A 17,997-nucleotide genomic window follows, 5' to 3' on the forward strand; every position below is an offset into this window, starting at 1 on the left:
TGATGTGTAGACTGTATATTGAAGAGCTCCCGAGCACAATGATGGAGCTATGATTACTCTATACCAACTGATGACGAATGCAAATGCGAGGCTTAACAGTATGGCTGCCTCTGATGCTCTTCTGAGTGGTCACAGCGTGTGTTGAAATGAACCCACTACGGGTCCCCAAGGTGTGAACATTTCGGCTTTTCGATTCTCAATTTTCAGAAGTTCGGAAATGTGATTTAAGTTTCTGAGCTTCATCGAAATTAATTTTGACTTTCACTGAGTAGGGAGCATGCTAGACTACTTCCGTTCCAACGGTTCACAATGCAACTTCCGTCCACGGAATACAACTTCCGTCCACGGTCGACAACTTCCGTCAACATCTGGTTCACCACAATACCTCATTCATTGCTTTCAGCATGAATAAGCTAAAAATGAAGGTAGGCATAAGCACTAAAGTTGAGCATACGAAATGGAGTGTGGCTTTTTATCAGGAAGGAAACTGTAGCCTGTTTATTTGGAGAATTTTACAATGACAACAGGATTACGGAAGCGTAAGTTCGGTATAAATATATTTTGGAGTACGCAGATTTCCCCAAATTAGCAAAACGTTGGGTTGTTAGGCTATAAAATATAAAGGGTAATTTTAAAACTCCCCCACTTACGCAGCTTCACAGTTTCTTTAGAAACTTACCCCGTTTGGCATTTATTGTTTACGTCAACCATGTAAATAGGTTGTCCGCTTAAATGAGCGTGGGCTCATTTCTAAAAATACGAGTGGTTGTGATGAAGCCCAAAGCGAGAGGGAGTTTTCGGTTTTATCGCCTCGAGAGATCGGGATCCCTTCTTTCAGACTAACCTAGAGCCAGTCCGCTGAAAGAAGCATAAATGCCATTAAGGTAGCTCTGACATCGACCTTTCCTTTGGAAATTCCTGTTGGAGATCAATTTAAAAAATGTGGCGCTTAGTAACACAAGACGGAACTTGAGTACCCGTGGTGAACCGCCAGAATGATTCTTCTACCTTAAATACCTTCAAAAGAAAGGAAGAGGTAGGTTGTTTATTGATATTTTTCGTTTATCATTACTGTTACTCACATACTAACACATATCCGTCTGTGTTCGAACTACTCTAAGCAAGGCCACAATTTCTATCGTAGTGCGAGGAAGTGTTTCTATTTTTACACTGTTTTTAAATACTTCGAGCTTACGCATCGCTGTCACGTTCGCGCGAGCGTCAGTAAACGAATTCGTAAATTTACTATGTCCTCTTAGTCATATCACTCTAGACGATGATGGTTATGTTTCCGTGGTGGTAAAGTACAATCCAGGCTACAATTTTCGCTTGTAGAAATGTTTCTATATTTTGTCGTTGCGTTGTTTATAAGCTCTTCGAACTCACGGAATGAGGTAAGGATTTCGCGAGCTTTCGGACACGAGTCCGTTAAACTAGTACGGTTTTAAAATGCAACGTTTTCAAACTTTGATCGCGCCGGGCGAAGAAGGTTATATTTACGGTGCCATTTAAGTACAAGCAAGGCTACAATTCTCGCTGTAGACCGAAGTGTCTTCCTGGTTCCTGCATTGTTGATAAATGCCACGAGGTATTTTTTACCTGTTTAATATGTTGTGTATTATGCGATCTGATGACCACCCTTTTTTCTTGCCCTGTAATATTAAGACCTTGGTAAATACACCAGGATGCTTGAAATTTTTATGTCTTTTCACGTGGAGACTTGAAATGTCCGCGGCTTACCTCCTCAGCAGTCACGAATTCACATTTACATGTACGCTGCCGATCGAGCAGTTTTGCGACGGCAAGGAATTTGTAGTTGCTGTTTAGTATATCGCAAACAGAACCAAAAATGTGAAACAGCATGTGAATCCTATGTGAAAAGAGTGATAATTTTCACGCAGTCTTCACAAAGTTTTCACTCTTTCCCATGAAAATTTCACCAGCTCTGAGAATTGCTATGTGAAAGGCATGCGAAAAGCGTGTGAATGTCGTTATCTTTTTTTACAACAGATAAACACATGCTTTCGTAACCACTAGAATAAAGCCAGGTGTATTCTTATCCTCATAATGAGGCATTTTCTCAGAATTTAAAACAATGTGAGTAATATTACATGAAAAATGGAGATTTCACGTAATTTTTACGTCATTTCCACTCTCATTTCGCCACGTGAAAAGCATGCTGTTTCGTTATCCTTTTCAGACAGTGTTTTTCATATGTTTTTAGTAAATACAGGAATCACGTGAAATGTTGCAAATGCGGTCTTGGACCTCAGTAAGAAGATCTCTATCACGTTATCATTGACTCCTGAGAAGCTGTATAATTCGGTCAATGAACTCAAGAAAAAGCTCGAATTGAAATTCACTTGGACCAACCATGATCGTATTTATTTCAAGCAAGGAAAGAATACGAAAACTTCCATGCACGCCAGAGGATTTAAGAACTTCACGAAGAAGTTGGAGAGGATTTCATGGATGAATTTTGATGTTGATCCGAAAACTCACAATTAAAGTCAGCCGACATTACAACTTCACTCCGATTTAAGTGTGTATTTTAGAAATGGGCACAACCGCTAGATTTTGTACCCTGAAGGCTCAATTTATTCATTCGGAGTTGCCTTCGAGAGTGCTTGTTTTCACTCGGTTAAAATAAGGTGAGGGTATGTGGCAGAAGACTCAGAAGCGAATTCAAAGGTATGGAACAATGGCTTAATTATAAGATGTCCTGGGCCGCAAAGGTTTAAACGTATCCTTTTGTTCTAAATGTGTCAATGAAACGGCAGAGAATTATTGCACATATTGTGTTGGAAGTTTATAGATTTCAGTCTTTCGCGAAACCTCTTCGACTTGGATACGTATTTTTTAAAGCGGAGAGTTTTGAGAGTTTCAAAAAGAGATCTTGAACGAGAAATTTCGATCACTGTAGACCGAGACTGGATTTTTTTTCTTTTGAAGTTTTCTAAGTACACCCAGAACAAAGAGCAGCGACTCGTCGATCTTGAAGAATTTTTCTCGCCTATCAGGATCGGCTTAAAGAGTTATCCATTCATTCAATCAAAATAGTTATTCGTTTCTTCAGAGCAATCAAACTATGCAAGCGTTTCTACAAATTATTTCATAGAATTATTACCTCTGCAAGTTTTGATCAATCGATGTCACCTCTTGTTTTGATTTTAGATATTTCTGGTCTCACGGGTTGTCTTGCAAATCGTGGTGAACCCACCAATGAGGTTTCGGTGTACGCTGTTATTTCGGGCCCTGGGTCCACGTAACTAAAACGCAAGGTTTCGTTTAACGTCTTTAACCAAAAAAATAAAGCTGAAAGCGGACAAAAACGTGAAAAAAGTGAAATGACACTTTTATAAGTCTATGTCATTCTTTGAATGCATTCACCGCTTGTTGTTTACATTTTGAAGAGAGTCGTTCGCTCTTGTTTGCAGAGCGCAGTTTTTAAGAATACCGAATGAATAAATTGAGTTCTAAAAAAGAAAATATTTGCTCGCGAATAGGATTTTTATGCTTTTTTTCCCCGATTATTAATGTTCTATTATTGTGATAATTGCTGATATATGTTAGTCACGTGTAGAGAGCGTTACATGACAATGCAAGATGCGTGACAGGCCTGGTTAAGGGGTGCGAGTATTGCAATGTATTGACCCCCAACCTTTTTTGGAGTCTAATACTCGTGACAGAATTCACAGAGTCATTCACTTCAGATTTCTTCGCAAGTGACACGTTTGTTTGTACCCCACCTCCTCCCCTTATTCCAGCCACATGTCTTTGTTTTAGCTCAATTAATAGTTGATTTTGTTGGCGTTGTTTTTCAGCCCTCACCTTTACTGGGCAAGCTATTTTTCCCAGATTCAAATATTTTGGGTAATAATTGATTCAGTTTTGATTACTGATTAAACCGGCTTTGGGCCTTTGCCCTCAGCCATTTTTACTCCAGATCAATGTGTTTGTGTGATTTTTATGTGCCCAGTAAACGAGCCCGGGAGATGCAGCCCAGTATTTTAGTTACTTAGCAAGCTGGATAGGGGGAAAAAGCATAAATACCCTCGCAGAAATGCGTTAAACCCTAATTATTTTCAAGGCAAGGGAGTATAGAATAAATAAATAAATAACACTGGAGATCAGGTATTTATCAGCTATAATCAACTTCAAATTAATCAGAAATACCGAGTACTTTTTTAGAGTAGAATTTACATAACTTGCCTTTATACTTTACTTGCGGTTCTTTACGCGTCACTAAATTTACTTCATTTACAACTTGACTGGTTTTTTTTAGTACCCTACGACTGAGCTAGGGGAATTAAGTGGATTATATAAAGCCGGGTGGTGTGCGCACTCCGATTGCGTTTTGCATATTTTCAATATGGCGGTGAGAGCAGCAAAAATCGGCAGATTTTGACTGAACATTCCGTAAACGTTAGGCCGTTCTTTTTTCCTTTCACCATGAGTAAATGTAATTTGATTTGTTCTGAATGTGTAAAAGTATTTTTTGTACGTATTTGTCGCGCATTCTATAGTTCTTAAGGACAAACGCAATCATTGTTTTTCAGTAAGCAATTTGAGACCGGTTTTCGAAAAGGTCAAATTTGATGTACGTCGTAGTTTGGAGCCTTTCAAAGATTTGGATGGCCACTTTGATCCTTCTTCAACAGCTCTGACCAAACGCTCTCAAAAGGTACATGTGTTTCTCGCATTTTAAGTGATAATGTTTGAGACCGATTATGGCCGAGAACAGGCCTATTGTTGCGTTACATAGCGTTACTATCGTATACTCAATTGTGTTGTAAATCTACTTTCCAAGGTAAAAGGAAATTTATTAATGGCGAGTGTTGTATGGTAAATCTACTTTCTTGATCACTGAATGAAGGACAGATGAATAAGAGCAACGAAAGAAGTCACTCGCCAATAAATAACAGTCCACAATGCACACGGCGACACAACGGATAAGCCGGAAATCAGAAGGTAGTCGATGGTTAAAAGGTGTTGATTGGCTTGTGCGACTCCTGCCATTCGCTTGCGCTTCTCAATCTTCTGACCTGAAAGCTTAGCTGTTATCAAGATATCTTTTAATGAATTTTGTTTGCGATGTGATAATCGGCTGTGAGTGTAACTGCTGCTAGATGAGTAGATTCTTGGGAAAGGCTGCAGTTTCGATTCTTTCTGAATCTCTTTAGTTGCCTCCTAATAACGAATATGTCATGGAGGAATAACACTTTTTAACTTTCGAAGGAACGGAAATCGAAAAAAAAGAAGAGCAAAGAATGATTTATCTTGCTAAGGACATGAAGGAGATGACACTAAGGTGAGTATTGGCTCTTTACGGGAGGGTGTTCCGACTTGCCGGTTCATGATTTTTAGTAACGTTTTGTTCAGTTTCAAACTTAAGCTCGATCCTGGAGTGTACGTTTCTCGGTTATTTTAAATCTTAGTAGTGTAATAGGAAAGTGTCTACCTCCATTTTTCCAACCCCAAGTTTACCCCACAAAAAAGTATACATAAAAACATGCAACAATACAAACATTCTATTTTTATTATATAAGCTCAATACACTTTCGTGTTTCTATTTTAATTGGTCGTTTGTAACTAGGAAAAGGAACAGAACTCATATGAAATATGAAAATCTTGGTTATTAATGTATTGATAGATCCACCAATCTAATCAACTCTTAAAGCTATTAAAAAACTACAACAGTTCTCTTTTAACAAAATAATCAATGCTTGTTGATTTAACCTTAGTTTTTAAACGGCCTGACCTAACCCTCTTTATAGACTGCAAAAACCATATTCTTAATATGCAGTCATAACAAGAAAAGGAAGAGGAAAAAGGAGTAAGTAATGAAGAAGAAACATTGGAAAATGGAGATAAAGGAGGGAAAGGAGGAATACCAGCTGGAGTAGTAGAAAAAGAACATGAGGAAATGAAAGGAGAGAGAGAAATTAAAGAAAAAGAACAAGGTACACAGAAAAGAAGGAGGGACAGGAGGACAACAGCCAAAAGAAAGAAGGCAAAAAAGGACCCTTCAACATAAGAGAAATTTGGTAAGATTATGAGTACGCAGAGTGTAAAAGTGTGATACAGATAAATGCTGCAGCATTTAACACAAATTTAAACTCTTTATGTAATGCGTGCAACAGTGAAAAGCTTTCAATCAAAAGTCTGTCAAGGAAAAACAAGAATATCAAAAATGGATTATGTACATAGGCTAGTAACAGTTGGCTTTTGTTCCTGAAATCAAACATGCTGACAAGAGATTTACAATTATAATTAGCAGAACAATTTTATGATTTGTAAACACATTGATTATGTTTTTGAAGGATTGTGATGGCACCTGGAATTGAGAACGACGAAAATGGCAGACTTCATATTAGTTAATTTATTATTCACCTCCTCAACTTGTATTAATTTCATGAGCAGGTCATAAAATGTTCAATTCAGTTTAGAAAAAAGTGAACTAGCATTTTTATAATGTCTAATTGTACAGCCCAAAATGTCTTCCTTGTGTTTTTTTGTCATGACTGCCAATTAAAGATATGGCTTTTGCAGTCTATGAAGAGGGCTAGGTCAAGCCGTTTAAAAACCAGGGTTAGATCAACAAGCATTGATTATTTTGTTAAAAGTGAACTGTTGCAGTTGTTTAATGGCTTTTTGGTGGATCTATTAACACATTAATAACTGGATTGAACATTTTAAGACCTTTTAATAGTGGAAACCTCTTTGCTCTCAACTATCAAACTAATTCCTGAAAATTACTTACTTTTCAAAAAATTGGCAAATCTTTCTTCATCTAGCTAACATTTAATCAATCTGGATTCACAAATACATTTCTCTCACTGGTATCAATAATATCGCAGTGTGATTGTGTTATGTAATATCTGAATAGAATGAGTGAAACAAACACAGTTTGAACTGTATGTTTATTTTATATTTAAAAATTTAGCTTCTTTTAACAATTACAGTAGCCCGCCACACTTTCTTAATTTCGTGAAATGTCGTCAATTAACCATGGTATCTGATGACTGATGCATATGTCCAGTATAGTTAATATTATTCTTCTTAATATTTGATTGCAAGGGATGAACATACATTACTTTTCAGACTTTTTTTGTCATATTCTCCAAAAGATTTTCATATTTCATTAGAGTTCTGTTCCTTTTCCTCGTTACAAAAGACCAATTAAAATAGAAACACGAAAGTGTATTGAGCTTATATAATAAAAATAGAATGTGTGTATTGTTGCATGTTGTTATGTATACTTTTTTGTGGGGTAAACTTGGGGTTGGTAAAATGGAGGGAGACACTTTCTTATTACACTACTGAGATTTAAAATAACCGAGAAACGTACACTCCAGGATTGAGCTTAAGTTTGAAACTGAACAAAACGTTACTAGAAACTATGAACCAGCAACTCGGAACACCCTCCCGCAAAGAGCCAATGTTCACCTTAGTGTCATTTCCTTCATCTCCTTAGCAGTATAAATCATTCTTTGCTCTTCTTCTGTCACTCTTCTTCTTTTTTTTCGAACTCGACCGAAAACATACTCCTAAAAAGTCCCGAATTCACGAACTAAACTTGACAAATTTGCCAGAAACATGGCCACTCTCGCTCGTCCCATGCTCCCTCCCAAGTCTTGGTACCAGATTACCTCTCATTTGCTGAATGAAGATTAAACCGAGCTCGATACCAAACCGAGCTCAATATGAAACCGATAGAAAAAACCGTGCTCGATAGAATACGAGGTAAACCGAGCTTGTCCTTTTAATTGAGCACGATATAGTTGAATCGAGCTCGAATAGAATTGACCGCATTTCGAGCTCGTTGAACCGAGGTTGGTTTGAAATGGTACTCGAATTGCTATTCGAGTAAGGTGAACATGAATCGAGCTCGGTTGCCCAGATACTAAATGTGGTCCGGAACATGGGTATCCCGTAGTGCGAATCTAAAAACAGACTCGAGAGACTTCTTTGGTATCTTGATTGAATCTCCTGACAAAGGTGATAATTTGAAGAGGTAGTCACCTTATTTCGAGTGCAATTTGGTATAATTCAGCACGAGTAAATTTTTTCAAAGGCTATCCACCGGCGGCTCAGACTCCAGCTGTGAGATGATTATCTTGCGAAATAATATTTACGACCGCTCTTAGGAATAAAAAATACAGTCAAATTCTCAATAAAAATACCTTCCTTTACCTCCACAATGCCTCGCTTGCTATCTGACCGCTTACTTTGACGAAAAAACCCATTTTAGCGAGTTATCCATTTCGAGGTTTTCTACGTACGTAAGAAAAGCCCAAGGCTGCAGACTCCATTTCCGAACGCTCGATCCGAGAAGCGAAAAATTCAACCTCAAAATGGGCTTTTCTTTACGAGTGCTTCTATTGTTGCGAGGCAAAATTGTTTTACATGCAAAGTTTCGCATGATTAATTTCACACGTTTGAGAGGAGATACGGTTTACACACTGACACAGAGTTTCTTGTGATAAATAAATTGTTTAGCCTTTGACATGCCCCTATAGTCATACATGATGTGCATGTGATTTGTTGCAGCTCTTCAGGTGAAAAGTTTTCAATTGCGCTGTTTAAAGAAATGAAACCACCTGTACTGCCTCGTTCAACTTTTGAATATATATATATTTTTTTTTTATTAAATCGTCATGTTATTGTTTTGTTTTGTTTTGTTTTTATCCCTGCAGACTCTCATAACTGATGTTTACGGAAAAAGATCATCAACTCTCTAGAAAATAAAAAGTGTGGATGCCACATCATTTCAACAACTCATGGTACAAAAATTGTTGCAATGTATCCAAACAAACGGAGTTTCGTTTTAGCCGTGATAGTTGTAATACCATACATTGGCTTGTTAATTTGGCTCACATCCAGTCTTCGGATTGATTCTATAAGGCATTTCCACAAGCTTACGAACCCAACTTTTGGGAGGAAGCACTACGTCACCGAGAATTTAAGGCTCTTAGCTAAAGAACTCTCCGAGACACAGCGCAGCCTACAACACTCGCAATTACATTTCTACCGTTTAGAAAAACATATTCAACTTGTCAAGGAGTTAATAATATCCACTGATGGAAATTTAACTGATGATCTGAAAAAAAACAATTCAGCGGGCAGTTCTTCCGTAAATTATTTGCTAAAGAAAGAGGTTTGCGCTGAGAAATTCATGGCACCGAGTTGGGAGTACGTGTTTCCCCGGTTTAGGAAAGGTTTCGACCGAGTAAATTGTTCAGACTTTGTTCCACTGGACCAGCTTGTGACCATGATTGTTACATCACCTGAAGATATCTCAACCGAAAATTTACAAAACATTTTTAAAGGCATCGTAAACTATTATCCAAGCGTACCAGTAATATTTGTGTCCAAGTCGAAGACAAATTTAAACTTAAAAGAATTTGGGTCAAACATAACCAACGTGGTATTCGATGACCTAACTCACGGAAAAACATGGTCGATGTTACTCAAAACAGTATCCACGCCCTATGTACTATTTGCATCGGATATTACATACTTCACTGATGATGTAAATGTTGAGCGACTCATTCGGGTGCTCAGCGAGAACAAAGATACAATCATTGCAGGAGGGAGTCACAAAAATCAACGTGGCGAATGGGACAAAGGCTGTTTTCAAGTGAATTTCAGAAACTGGGTTGCTTTTTTTCTGGATGGTTATTATCGCTCGTTTACTGATTGTTTAGTGTGTGACGTGCTTCCTGGTCCATTTATGGCGAAGACGAAAGAACTCAAGGCACTTGGATTTGATGAAAAGTAAGTCTGCACATTTATATCTGACGAGAGAATATCAACTGATATTCACATGTATCCAAATAGGACTCAATTATTGTTTGTTTGTTTGTTTGTTTGTTTTTTTGTTTTTTTTTACGATAAAAGCGAGGCGTAGATTTAGGCGGAGAAGGGAGAAGATCGTGATGAGATTTTTCTCTTCTCCAATCCTGTCTCTTTCACACCAATCTTTGTTTTAGGGAGGGGAAACAGTTTCGATTTCAAGAAATGTCGCAGACTTCTTTTGTTCACTGTGGCTTTCCTTACTAAAGACCCCAGAATATAGCTGCGTAAGAATGGGCGAAGCCATTTGAATGTTATTTCTCGGAACGTGTTTTATCCGGTATAAACTTAAAAGGTGAATCATCCATGTTGGGTTTTAAGTAGAAAATGTCTTGTTACTTCTTTTAGAGTTAGGCATTGTTCTCAACGTAAGTTATGAGTTCCACCATGGTTATCAATTCGAAGCTTCTCGCAAATGCTTACGGAAGCGGGAGCTCTTTCTGAGCCTCTATGAAGTTATGTTAAACTCAAACTGACATAATAGGCTCCAAATGGTTTTGTGTTGTTATGGCGTATTTTTGTCTTAAATGATCCGCGAAAGGTGAGTGACTCTCTTCCTGCCCCAAATGGAGCCATTAGACCATATTAGTCTCTGACAGCTGAAAGCTTTTGACCTTATCTATTGCATTCTCTTTCCTAGACTGCCTTTTGGTGCCTTTCTTGATATTTTCTGGCGAATAAAACTGAAACATCCAGAGAAAGTCGTTGTCAGCTGTCCAGACGTTATGTTTGAGACTCATGTGCAGGAAATTCCGCATGAAAAATATGTGGCCTTGGCTAACAAGTGGGATGTCAAAAAATGGATCAATTCCGACGGAACGATCCGCTGGTATGGCTGTAGGAGAGGCGGGCGGCCCAATGATAACACCGCTAGTTGTAGGAAACAGTCAGGACTCCTTGTCCCTCCTTGTGATTTGGAGAATCTCGCAGATATGATCAAATTTGTCATGAAGGAGTGTGAAAACGCAGGGCTTTTGTGCGAGTTAAATGAAGGATCACAATTAGGTAATGTGACACCTGACCTCCTACTCTACGAGGGAGGTTTTGTTTTAATCCTTCGAGTCCCTCGTGTGACCTTTTTTTCAATTCATTGATATTATTTTTTGTTTTATTTTATCTTTTCTTTATTTTCCAATGGAATCATTTATCAAATATTCCACAACACTAACATAACGTGCATGGACTACAATGCCAACATTTTGTACGAAATTACAACCTTATTTACAAGTGTTATGCAAATATTACTTTCATAGCTACCATTTAAAGAAGTGCAAAACTTACAGTTTTTAAAAGATTCAATGAAGCTGGAAAATTCTTAAAATATTTTTTTTTCGGTCACTGGTTCTACGAACCCGAATGTAAAACCAATTTTTAGAGAGATGTAGATGGAAGGTGACTCTTTCATTTGCTTTTAAAAAACTCAAAATTTTTTTTTTCAAAGTAAGGATTCGGGGGCGAATTATCTGGGATGTCTGCGTTTCCTCCGTTTTTGTTGAGTATAAAGATAGCGAGTAGATAAAAAAAATATTACCTGAAACAAATCAGATGTTTTCAGATGTTTTGGCCACCTGTCATCTGAAAAAAAAAAAAGAAAAAAAATCCTCTTTGATGATACATCGGTCGAAGAATTCGTGGGCTGAAAAGCGCACATTTACGCAGCTCCATTATCTACCCAAAGAATTCTGCGGTGAATCTCGCAAGTTAACAAATCGAATTCCCCAAATTGAAGAAGTAAACGTAAAGAAGGCATTTCTACATCTGGCCTATATCAAGAGATTATAAACTTGCCGAAATTCAATATATTAAAGTTCACAAGGCAACGTTAATATATTTTATTTGCAAGAAAAGTATAGTCAAACTGTTGTTACAAGGGTCAACCGGCTCGCGAATATCAGATTCCGCATTGCTAAGTATCGCTGTCATTTTTATTTCAATCAAAGAAAACTATTTGCTTCCATCGAGTTTGAGATTTCGGCCTCCTTTACGGAGTGCTAAAGGATACAAGCTCATGGTCCGTACTGGTTTTTCTTTTCTCAAGCTACGAATAGATGAATGTCACAGTTCCATACTGTGTTTGCGTGCGTTATTCTCTCGTTCACTCAGTGAACTCTCTGCTTTGATTAACAACTCCGAAACTTCCTGGGTCGAGGAGTTATGCAGTTCGAAAGAACTGTAGACGTTTACCAAACAGAGAGAGAGAAACACGACAGAATATTCTGTCATTTGCTCAGTAAGAGGTCTCCTGTTAATTCAGGCTCATCTCTGAAAGATAAATGGGTCATGAACCCTTCCTCTAAGGAGTTATCTGCGCTGGAACGGAGTGGTTTAGAGAAGGGTCTGAAGTTTACTAGAGGAGAGTATCTCTCAACTCAACGACGATCGTAGGCATTTGGTAAGAGTAGAAGTAAGCAGCATACTCAGACGTGCTAAACCTCCCACCAAAAACATTCATAAGGATGTTTTCAATGCGCTTATAGCTCTCAAAAAGGATCCGAATAGGCTCGTATTACCTGCTGACAAGGGTAATTGTGTTGTGGTCATGGACAAATAGCAATATCACGACAAAGCTCTGTCTCTGCTTAACGACAAAAGTACGTATGCTGTCTTAAACTCTGATCCTACCAGTAAAACTTAAAGAAAGTTAAACAAAATGTTGCTTTATTTGAAAAAAAGCTGGTAAAATTGGTGACTCTACGTACAAAATGTTATACAGTAGTGACGGCTTATGTCCACGTTTTCAAGGCTTACCTAAAATTCTTAAACCGGGAATTCCTTTGAGACCCATTGTCTCTTTTTTGTTAATTCTCCGACTTATGTAATTTCTGGTTCTCTTGCGAGAATTTTGTCGCCTGTTGTTGGGAATACTGATTACACTGTCAAAAAATCCTGCGAATTTGCGGATTTCACAAGAGATAAAACTCTTAACGCTTGTAAAGAATTAGTATCTTTCGACGTTGTTTCGCTCCTAACTAAAATCTCAGTTGATCTTACCGTTAAGGTTGCGGAGGAGAGACTTAGAGAAGATGCTTCCCTAGGACAAAAAACTTCTTTGCCTGTGGATGATATTATTCATCTGCTGTCTTTTTGCCTCAAAACCACGCAATTTACATGTAATGGCACCTACTATCAACAAGTTTTTGGTACAGCGATGGGTTCGCCCGTCTCTGCTGTCATTGCTAACATGGTAATGAAGATGTGGAACAAAGGGCCTTAGCCACTTCACCGGTTAAACCCTTTTTCTGGAAACGATATGTCGATGATGTTATTTCTGCGGTATCTGGAAGTGAGGCGGAGCGCCTCCTGTCGCATTTGAATTCAGTAGAGCCGTCGATCCAATTCACCCTTGAGCGTGAAAAGGATAGACATTTGCCCTTTCTTGATTTAAATGTGTCTAGAGGGGTTCAGGGTATTTTAGAGACAAGTGTCTACCGTAAACCTACCCACACCGACAAATACCTCGCTTTCGATTCTCACCACCCTATTTGCCATAAAAAGTCTGTAGCCAAAACTTTACTTAGAGTGCTGACTGTCTACCATCTTCACTCGATTCGAAGGCTGGGGAGAGGAAATATGTTTCTAATGTCCTAAAGGCAAATGGCTATACAAAAACCTTTCTCCGTAACTGCCAAAAACCAGTTACAACTAGTAACGCTCTTGATGAAAGGGAACCAGCGACTGGTTTTGCTGTTATTCCTTACATTCAGGGTGTTACGGAACCCATCAAGAGAATTTTGCATAGCCACAACGAATACATCAGACAGACCAAACGTCTGTTTGGTACACGTTTAAAAGAGCATCAAAAAGCGGTTTTCTTTTGCAAAAAGGAAAATTCAGCTTTATCGGAGCACACATGCCTAACTAACCATACAATTGCGTGGGATAATTCTAAAATTATCATCACTAATCGGCGTTACCACCAGCGCCTCTGTTTGGAGGCTTGGCATATGAACTCCGCCCACGCTCCTTTAAATCGTGACGATGGCGGTTAGCTTCCTGACGCCTATTTACACCTCGTCAGAAAAAGGCCGCTAATTAGCAATCATATAAAAGGACCTCTTGTTGCAGCGTTTAGATCACCCCTGATGAAGGCACCAGACAGGAGTGTCGAAACGTTGGGTCCATGAATTGTAACTTCTTCGGTTACATTCATTAGATCTGTAAACCAGAGTAGCATCAAACCATGTCTGATTGCCGAAATTCATTGAACCAAGTTTGCTTCTGTTCTAGGTGCTGTTAAGTTCCAGGGAGTTTTACCGTGGGAGCTTGATGCAGACATTCACTTCCCTAATGATAACTTTACGGCTATGTTCGGGCTTATTCCAAGATTCAAAGCGGCCGGTTACAGAGTTATTTCAGAAAGAACAGAGGGATGGAGGAACGGTCATAAGGTCTTGGGTGCTATTTTACTATATAAAAACGGATGGAAACTCGAACTTTATGGTCACGATATCTTTCAGAGCGCGGAACTTGTCGCAAGCGGTAAAAAGCCAACAAAAGTCAAGTTTGCTGGTATGTGGTTGAATGCTTTTCGTAACCCAGGACTCTCCATGCGGAATCGCTACGGGCCAGAGATATACCATCATGTACAACATTCATCGTCAGGTGTATACAAATCGGGAGTCTTTTCCAAATGTCCCACGCCGGGTCACTCAGCATGTCTTGATCAGCTTCCTGCCGACGGTAGTTTACAGTTCAGCGACTTTTCCATCTAGTAAACTAAGATGCCTCCTCACTAAAAATGGATATTTGGTTATTGGAATTGAGAAATGGTAGCCAATATATAGTTTTCTGTTCTTTGACATAGTGTCGTAAGATGTTCCCAATCATCACTTTGTTCCCTTATTAACAAGATTTGTTTTGCTTTCCCGTGAAAAATATATTTAAAGCTGACAGTGTAGTTCCTATTTTTAAAGAAATCACTAACAACTTGTTTTATTTATTATTTGGGAATAGTACATATATTATAAAAGTTCCATTAGTACAGCTGTAGCCGCAACTTGATTTAATAGACAAACATGCCAAGCTTACAGCTTCTTCAAGCTCACTGAGTTCGAGTTAGCGGGGTTCTACCGTATTCTATAATCATCCGAATATACTTTTATTTTCTGAATTTATGGAAGAAGGCGGTAGCTTAGGTAACTTGATTCAAGTCCGACGATAAGTTTCCTATGACTTTTATAGTGCTGGCGTTATTTTTGTTGCGTCAGGTTGAAACCTGTAATACCCAAGAATTTAGAAAGAGAAAAGACAGTGATCGTGGAAAGAGCAAATAACTTGAAACTTGGAACTATTTCCTTTGTTTTTTAGTTCAGTTTGATTCATTGGTTAAGTGTTATAAAAATTGTACCGCGTTAGATTGACAACCTAGTGAGTGGAACCTTTAGAAACAGCCAAACAGGTCTGCGATGAGCAATCCGAACTAGACATGCCAACTGTAGGGTCATACAGTTGTTTAGTAAAAAAGAAGGTAAAAATTACAGAAAAAGTTCAATTTTTTCTTAAATACTTAATAGTATATATATATATATATATATATATATATAGGAAGTCTGTGTATTGATTTTTCTGTTTTACAGTGTTTGATATGTAGAAGTAGAGCGCGATATGTTTATATGCGCGATATATGTTGCGATAGGGGAAAAAACAGAGAGATTATACTTTCATCTGGACCCTTAAAGAAAATAACATCAACCATTATATTTCATGGCGCATCCTTTCATCAAGATCGCCCTACAACAGCGCAAACAAAAGATGCAACCTCTGCCTCAAAGAAAAATTACTCATTATTCGCCGACTCTAATTATCATCACTCAATAAACGTAATGAGCTCGTGTCCTCATGCCGCCACGGAAACAAAACGTTACTGCGTAACAATTGAAGTATCATTTTTATGCAAATTTATAAAGTGGAGAAACGATGGTACGAATATTCTTAACAATAAAATCCCCTGATGAGTGAGCAATCACGAAACAGGCTTGTAGAGATGAAAGTATAGTCTCTCTGCTTTTTCCCCCTATCGAAACATATATATATATATATGTATATATATATATATATATATCGTATTAGACGATTTGGTGTGTAGTATCGCCGAGTATTTTACGAGTTGTGCCGAATTTTACAGCACAAAATACAAAATACAACAGAGTTGTTTCCTGTGATGGTATGTTTGTCAACATACAATGTTGCCTATTGGAGATATTTGTGATTTAAAACCCTAGTTTTTTCTTTTTTGGAAGAGTTGCGTGACACAGCTAATGATTAACTGCTCTAAATTGGTATTCCTTAAGGTTCAAACAACCACTGGACAAAATAAGATTAAAATTCATCGCGTTCTGTTTGTCTGAAGAGATTCGTTGGAAGTGTATTTTCCAAACTAACTTTAACCTTTTACCCCAGGGATTTGATGTGAGGGCTCAAATACCTCAAGGATTAGCCGGGAACCCGAAACACCTCTGGATTCTTGAATAACTTATTAACCCTCATAAACTGTAAAAGTTTGAAAGAAATCGGTGAGATGACATGTATCACGCTCGTCCGATCCTCTCGTGGATAGACTCTTAACATTTCGAATACTTCAAAATATTTTGCTTGTTCGGTTTCCTTTTCTCGGGTAAGAACGTTAAAATCTACCTTGAGTTCCCTGTACATCAGTAAATGGCGCGTGTGAATGACGTAAACAACACAGAAAGTCATTGCCTGTCTTTGATTTCCTTGGATGGTGCAGAAAGGTGGATAAAAAATGAGATATGATCTAAAAAACCAGTTTTCGAGCTTGCATATTGTCAGATACAACTTTTCTATTAGAGGTAAAGCTTTGAAATTTTACGATACAAATAGGTAACGATATCAAAAAAATCTCAAAATCATGAAAGTAATGCCAACTCAATTCCAATACGACAGATAACAAAGGTTCATTACCGTTCATCATCGCCATCTGTGAAATTCTCTTGCATTTCTTGTGTGGAACTGTGGCATTGTCACCAGCTAAGCCAGTACAGGAGCCCAATGGTATCAGCAATTGTAAAAAAGAACTGACAGTTGTTTACGACCTCGGCTCTCCAGAAAACATATTTTGCCTACTGGATTTTCATCTCGCTGTGGAACAATTCTTAGTGTTAATAGTTGGCTTTGATCAACATATTTCTTGCGTGCTTCACTTGACTAGATGAAGCTGCTGAGTTTCAGGGACATGTCCTTCTACTGTTCTGTAAACGTGCTTGAAAAGCTTAAGACTTCAGGTTTCTTTGGCAACTAAAGCGATTACATTTTCCTTTCTCAGTGTTGAAATCATCGTCATACGGACGAAATGGTTGGTGTGTCTGCCTGTTAATCCGGCGGAATCACTCATAGATTTCATAAATGAAACAAGCGAATTTTTTCATTAGAGGCTGTTTCTTGAACCAGATGATGTGATGATGGCTGAACAATGGTTTCCAGATAAAACAGGGAATCTGCCATGGCTTATTCAGGCGGTGGTTTTGTCAGATATTCTTTAAAGATGCTCACAGGAAAACGAGGTCCGCCAGTAGCGTACATTTTGGGATTGAACATGCGGTAAGGAACAAATTTGTGTTCTCTAGTGCGAGTCTTGCTCCCACGTACAGTTAGCCACTCCACATGCTTTATTCTTTGGAAGCCGTCTTCGTAACTATCTTTACGTCTCCAAATTTTACTCGGTAATGTTCGTAACTAGCTCTCTAGCCAAAGAATAAGATTTTTTGAAAACAGACTGTGCGTAACAGGCTTTGTGGTGTATGGCATTCATGTTGTTTCTCCTCCCTGAGCTGAGCTGAGCTTGACTCGAGGGCTTAGCTTCGCTTTTGGCATTTGCCGGTACGGCTGAGCAGTTTCCGCTTTGAAGAAAAGAGCTTCTTTCACTTCTGCAAACTGTATGTCCGTAAGTATACTGAAATATTTTTCTTTGTCTCTTAAGAAGCGATCGAAACTACGTAATATACTAGTAAGCGTATTAGGTTCATATTCGTCCCCGTTTTGTTTACCTATGTTTTCAAAAAGTGAGCCAAAAGTTGTCCAGTTCTTTTCCTGGTATGTTATCAAGAGTTCTCGTTTCGTTCACAGATTTTGCCCATCAGTAAAACTCGTGTAGGTCTTTTTGAGTCTTTTTGATTGTGCTTT

General features: G+C 38.3%; 1 protein-coding gene across 2 annotated transcripts; it reads left to right on the top strand.

Moving 5' to 3' along the window:
• Positions 1 to 767: 767 nt before the first annotated feature.
• LOC131771551 (uncharacterized) lies at positions 768 to 16,086 on the top strand. Of its 2 annotated transcripts, none has more exons than XR_010718113.1 (4): positions 768 to 1,036; positions 4,560 to 5,311; positions 5,807 to 6,047; positions 6,324 to 7,206. XR_010718113.1 is itself a non-coding variant. In XM_059087363.2 (4 exons), the coding sequence occupies exons 2-4, from the start codon at positions 8,804 to 8,806 to the stop codon at positions 14,568 to 14,570; spliced, it is 1,827 nt and encodes a 608-aa protein (XP_058943346.2). In that variant the 5' UTR covers positions 768 to 1,036; positions 8,700 to 8,803; the 3' UTR covers positions 14,571 to 16,086. The 2 variants fall into 2 exon arrangements, 1 of the variants encoding a protein (XP_058943346.2); XM_059087363.2 differs by lacking the exons at positions 4,560 to 5,311; positions 5,807 to 6,047; positions 6,324 to 7,206 and adding exons at positions 8,700 to 9,780; positions 10,499 to 10,863; positions 14,086 to 16,086.
• Positions 16,087 to 17,997: the final 1,911 nt, after the last annotated feature.

This window comes from Pocillopora verrucosa, chromosome 7 (assembly GCF_036669915.1).
Source record: "Pocillopora verrucosa isolate sample1 chromosome 7, ASM3666991v2, whole genome shotgun sequence".
NCBI classification, from domain to species: Eukaryota; Metazoa; Cnidaria; class Anthozoa; order Scleractinia; family Pocilloporidae; genus Pocillopora; species Pocillopora verrucosa.

Bases quoted from the DNA above. Each gene is read 5' to 3' on its own strand.
- LOC131771551 (XM_059087363.2), top strand. From the start codon at position 8,804: ATGTATCCAAACAAACGGAGTTTCGTTTTAGCCGTGATAGTTGTAATA. The intron at 9,781-10,498 runs GTAAGTCTGCAC...TCTCTTTCCTAG, and splicing joins GCACTTGGATTTGATGAAAA to ACTGCCTTTTGGTGCCTTTC. The intron at 10,864-14,085 runs GTAATGTGACAC...CTTCTGTTCTAG, and splicing joins AAATGAAGGATCACAATTAG to GTGCTGTTAAGTTCCAGGGA.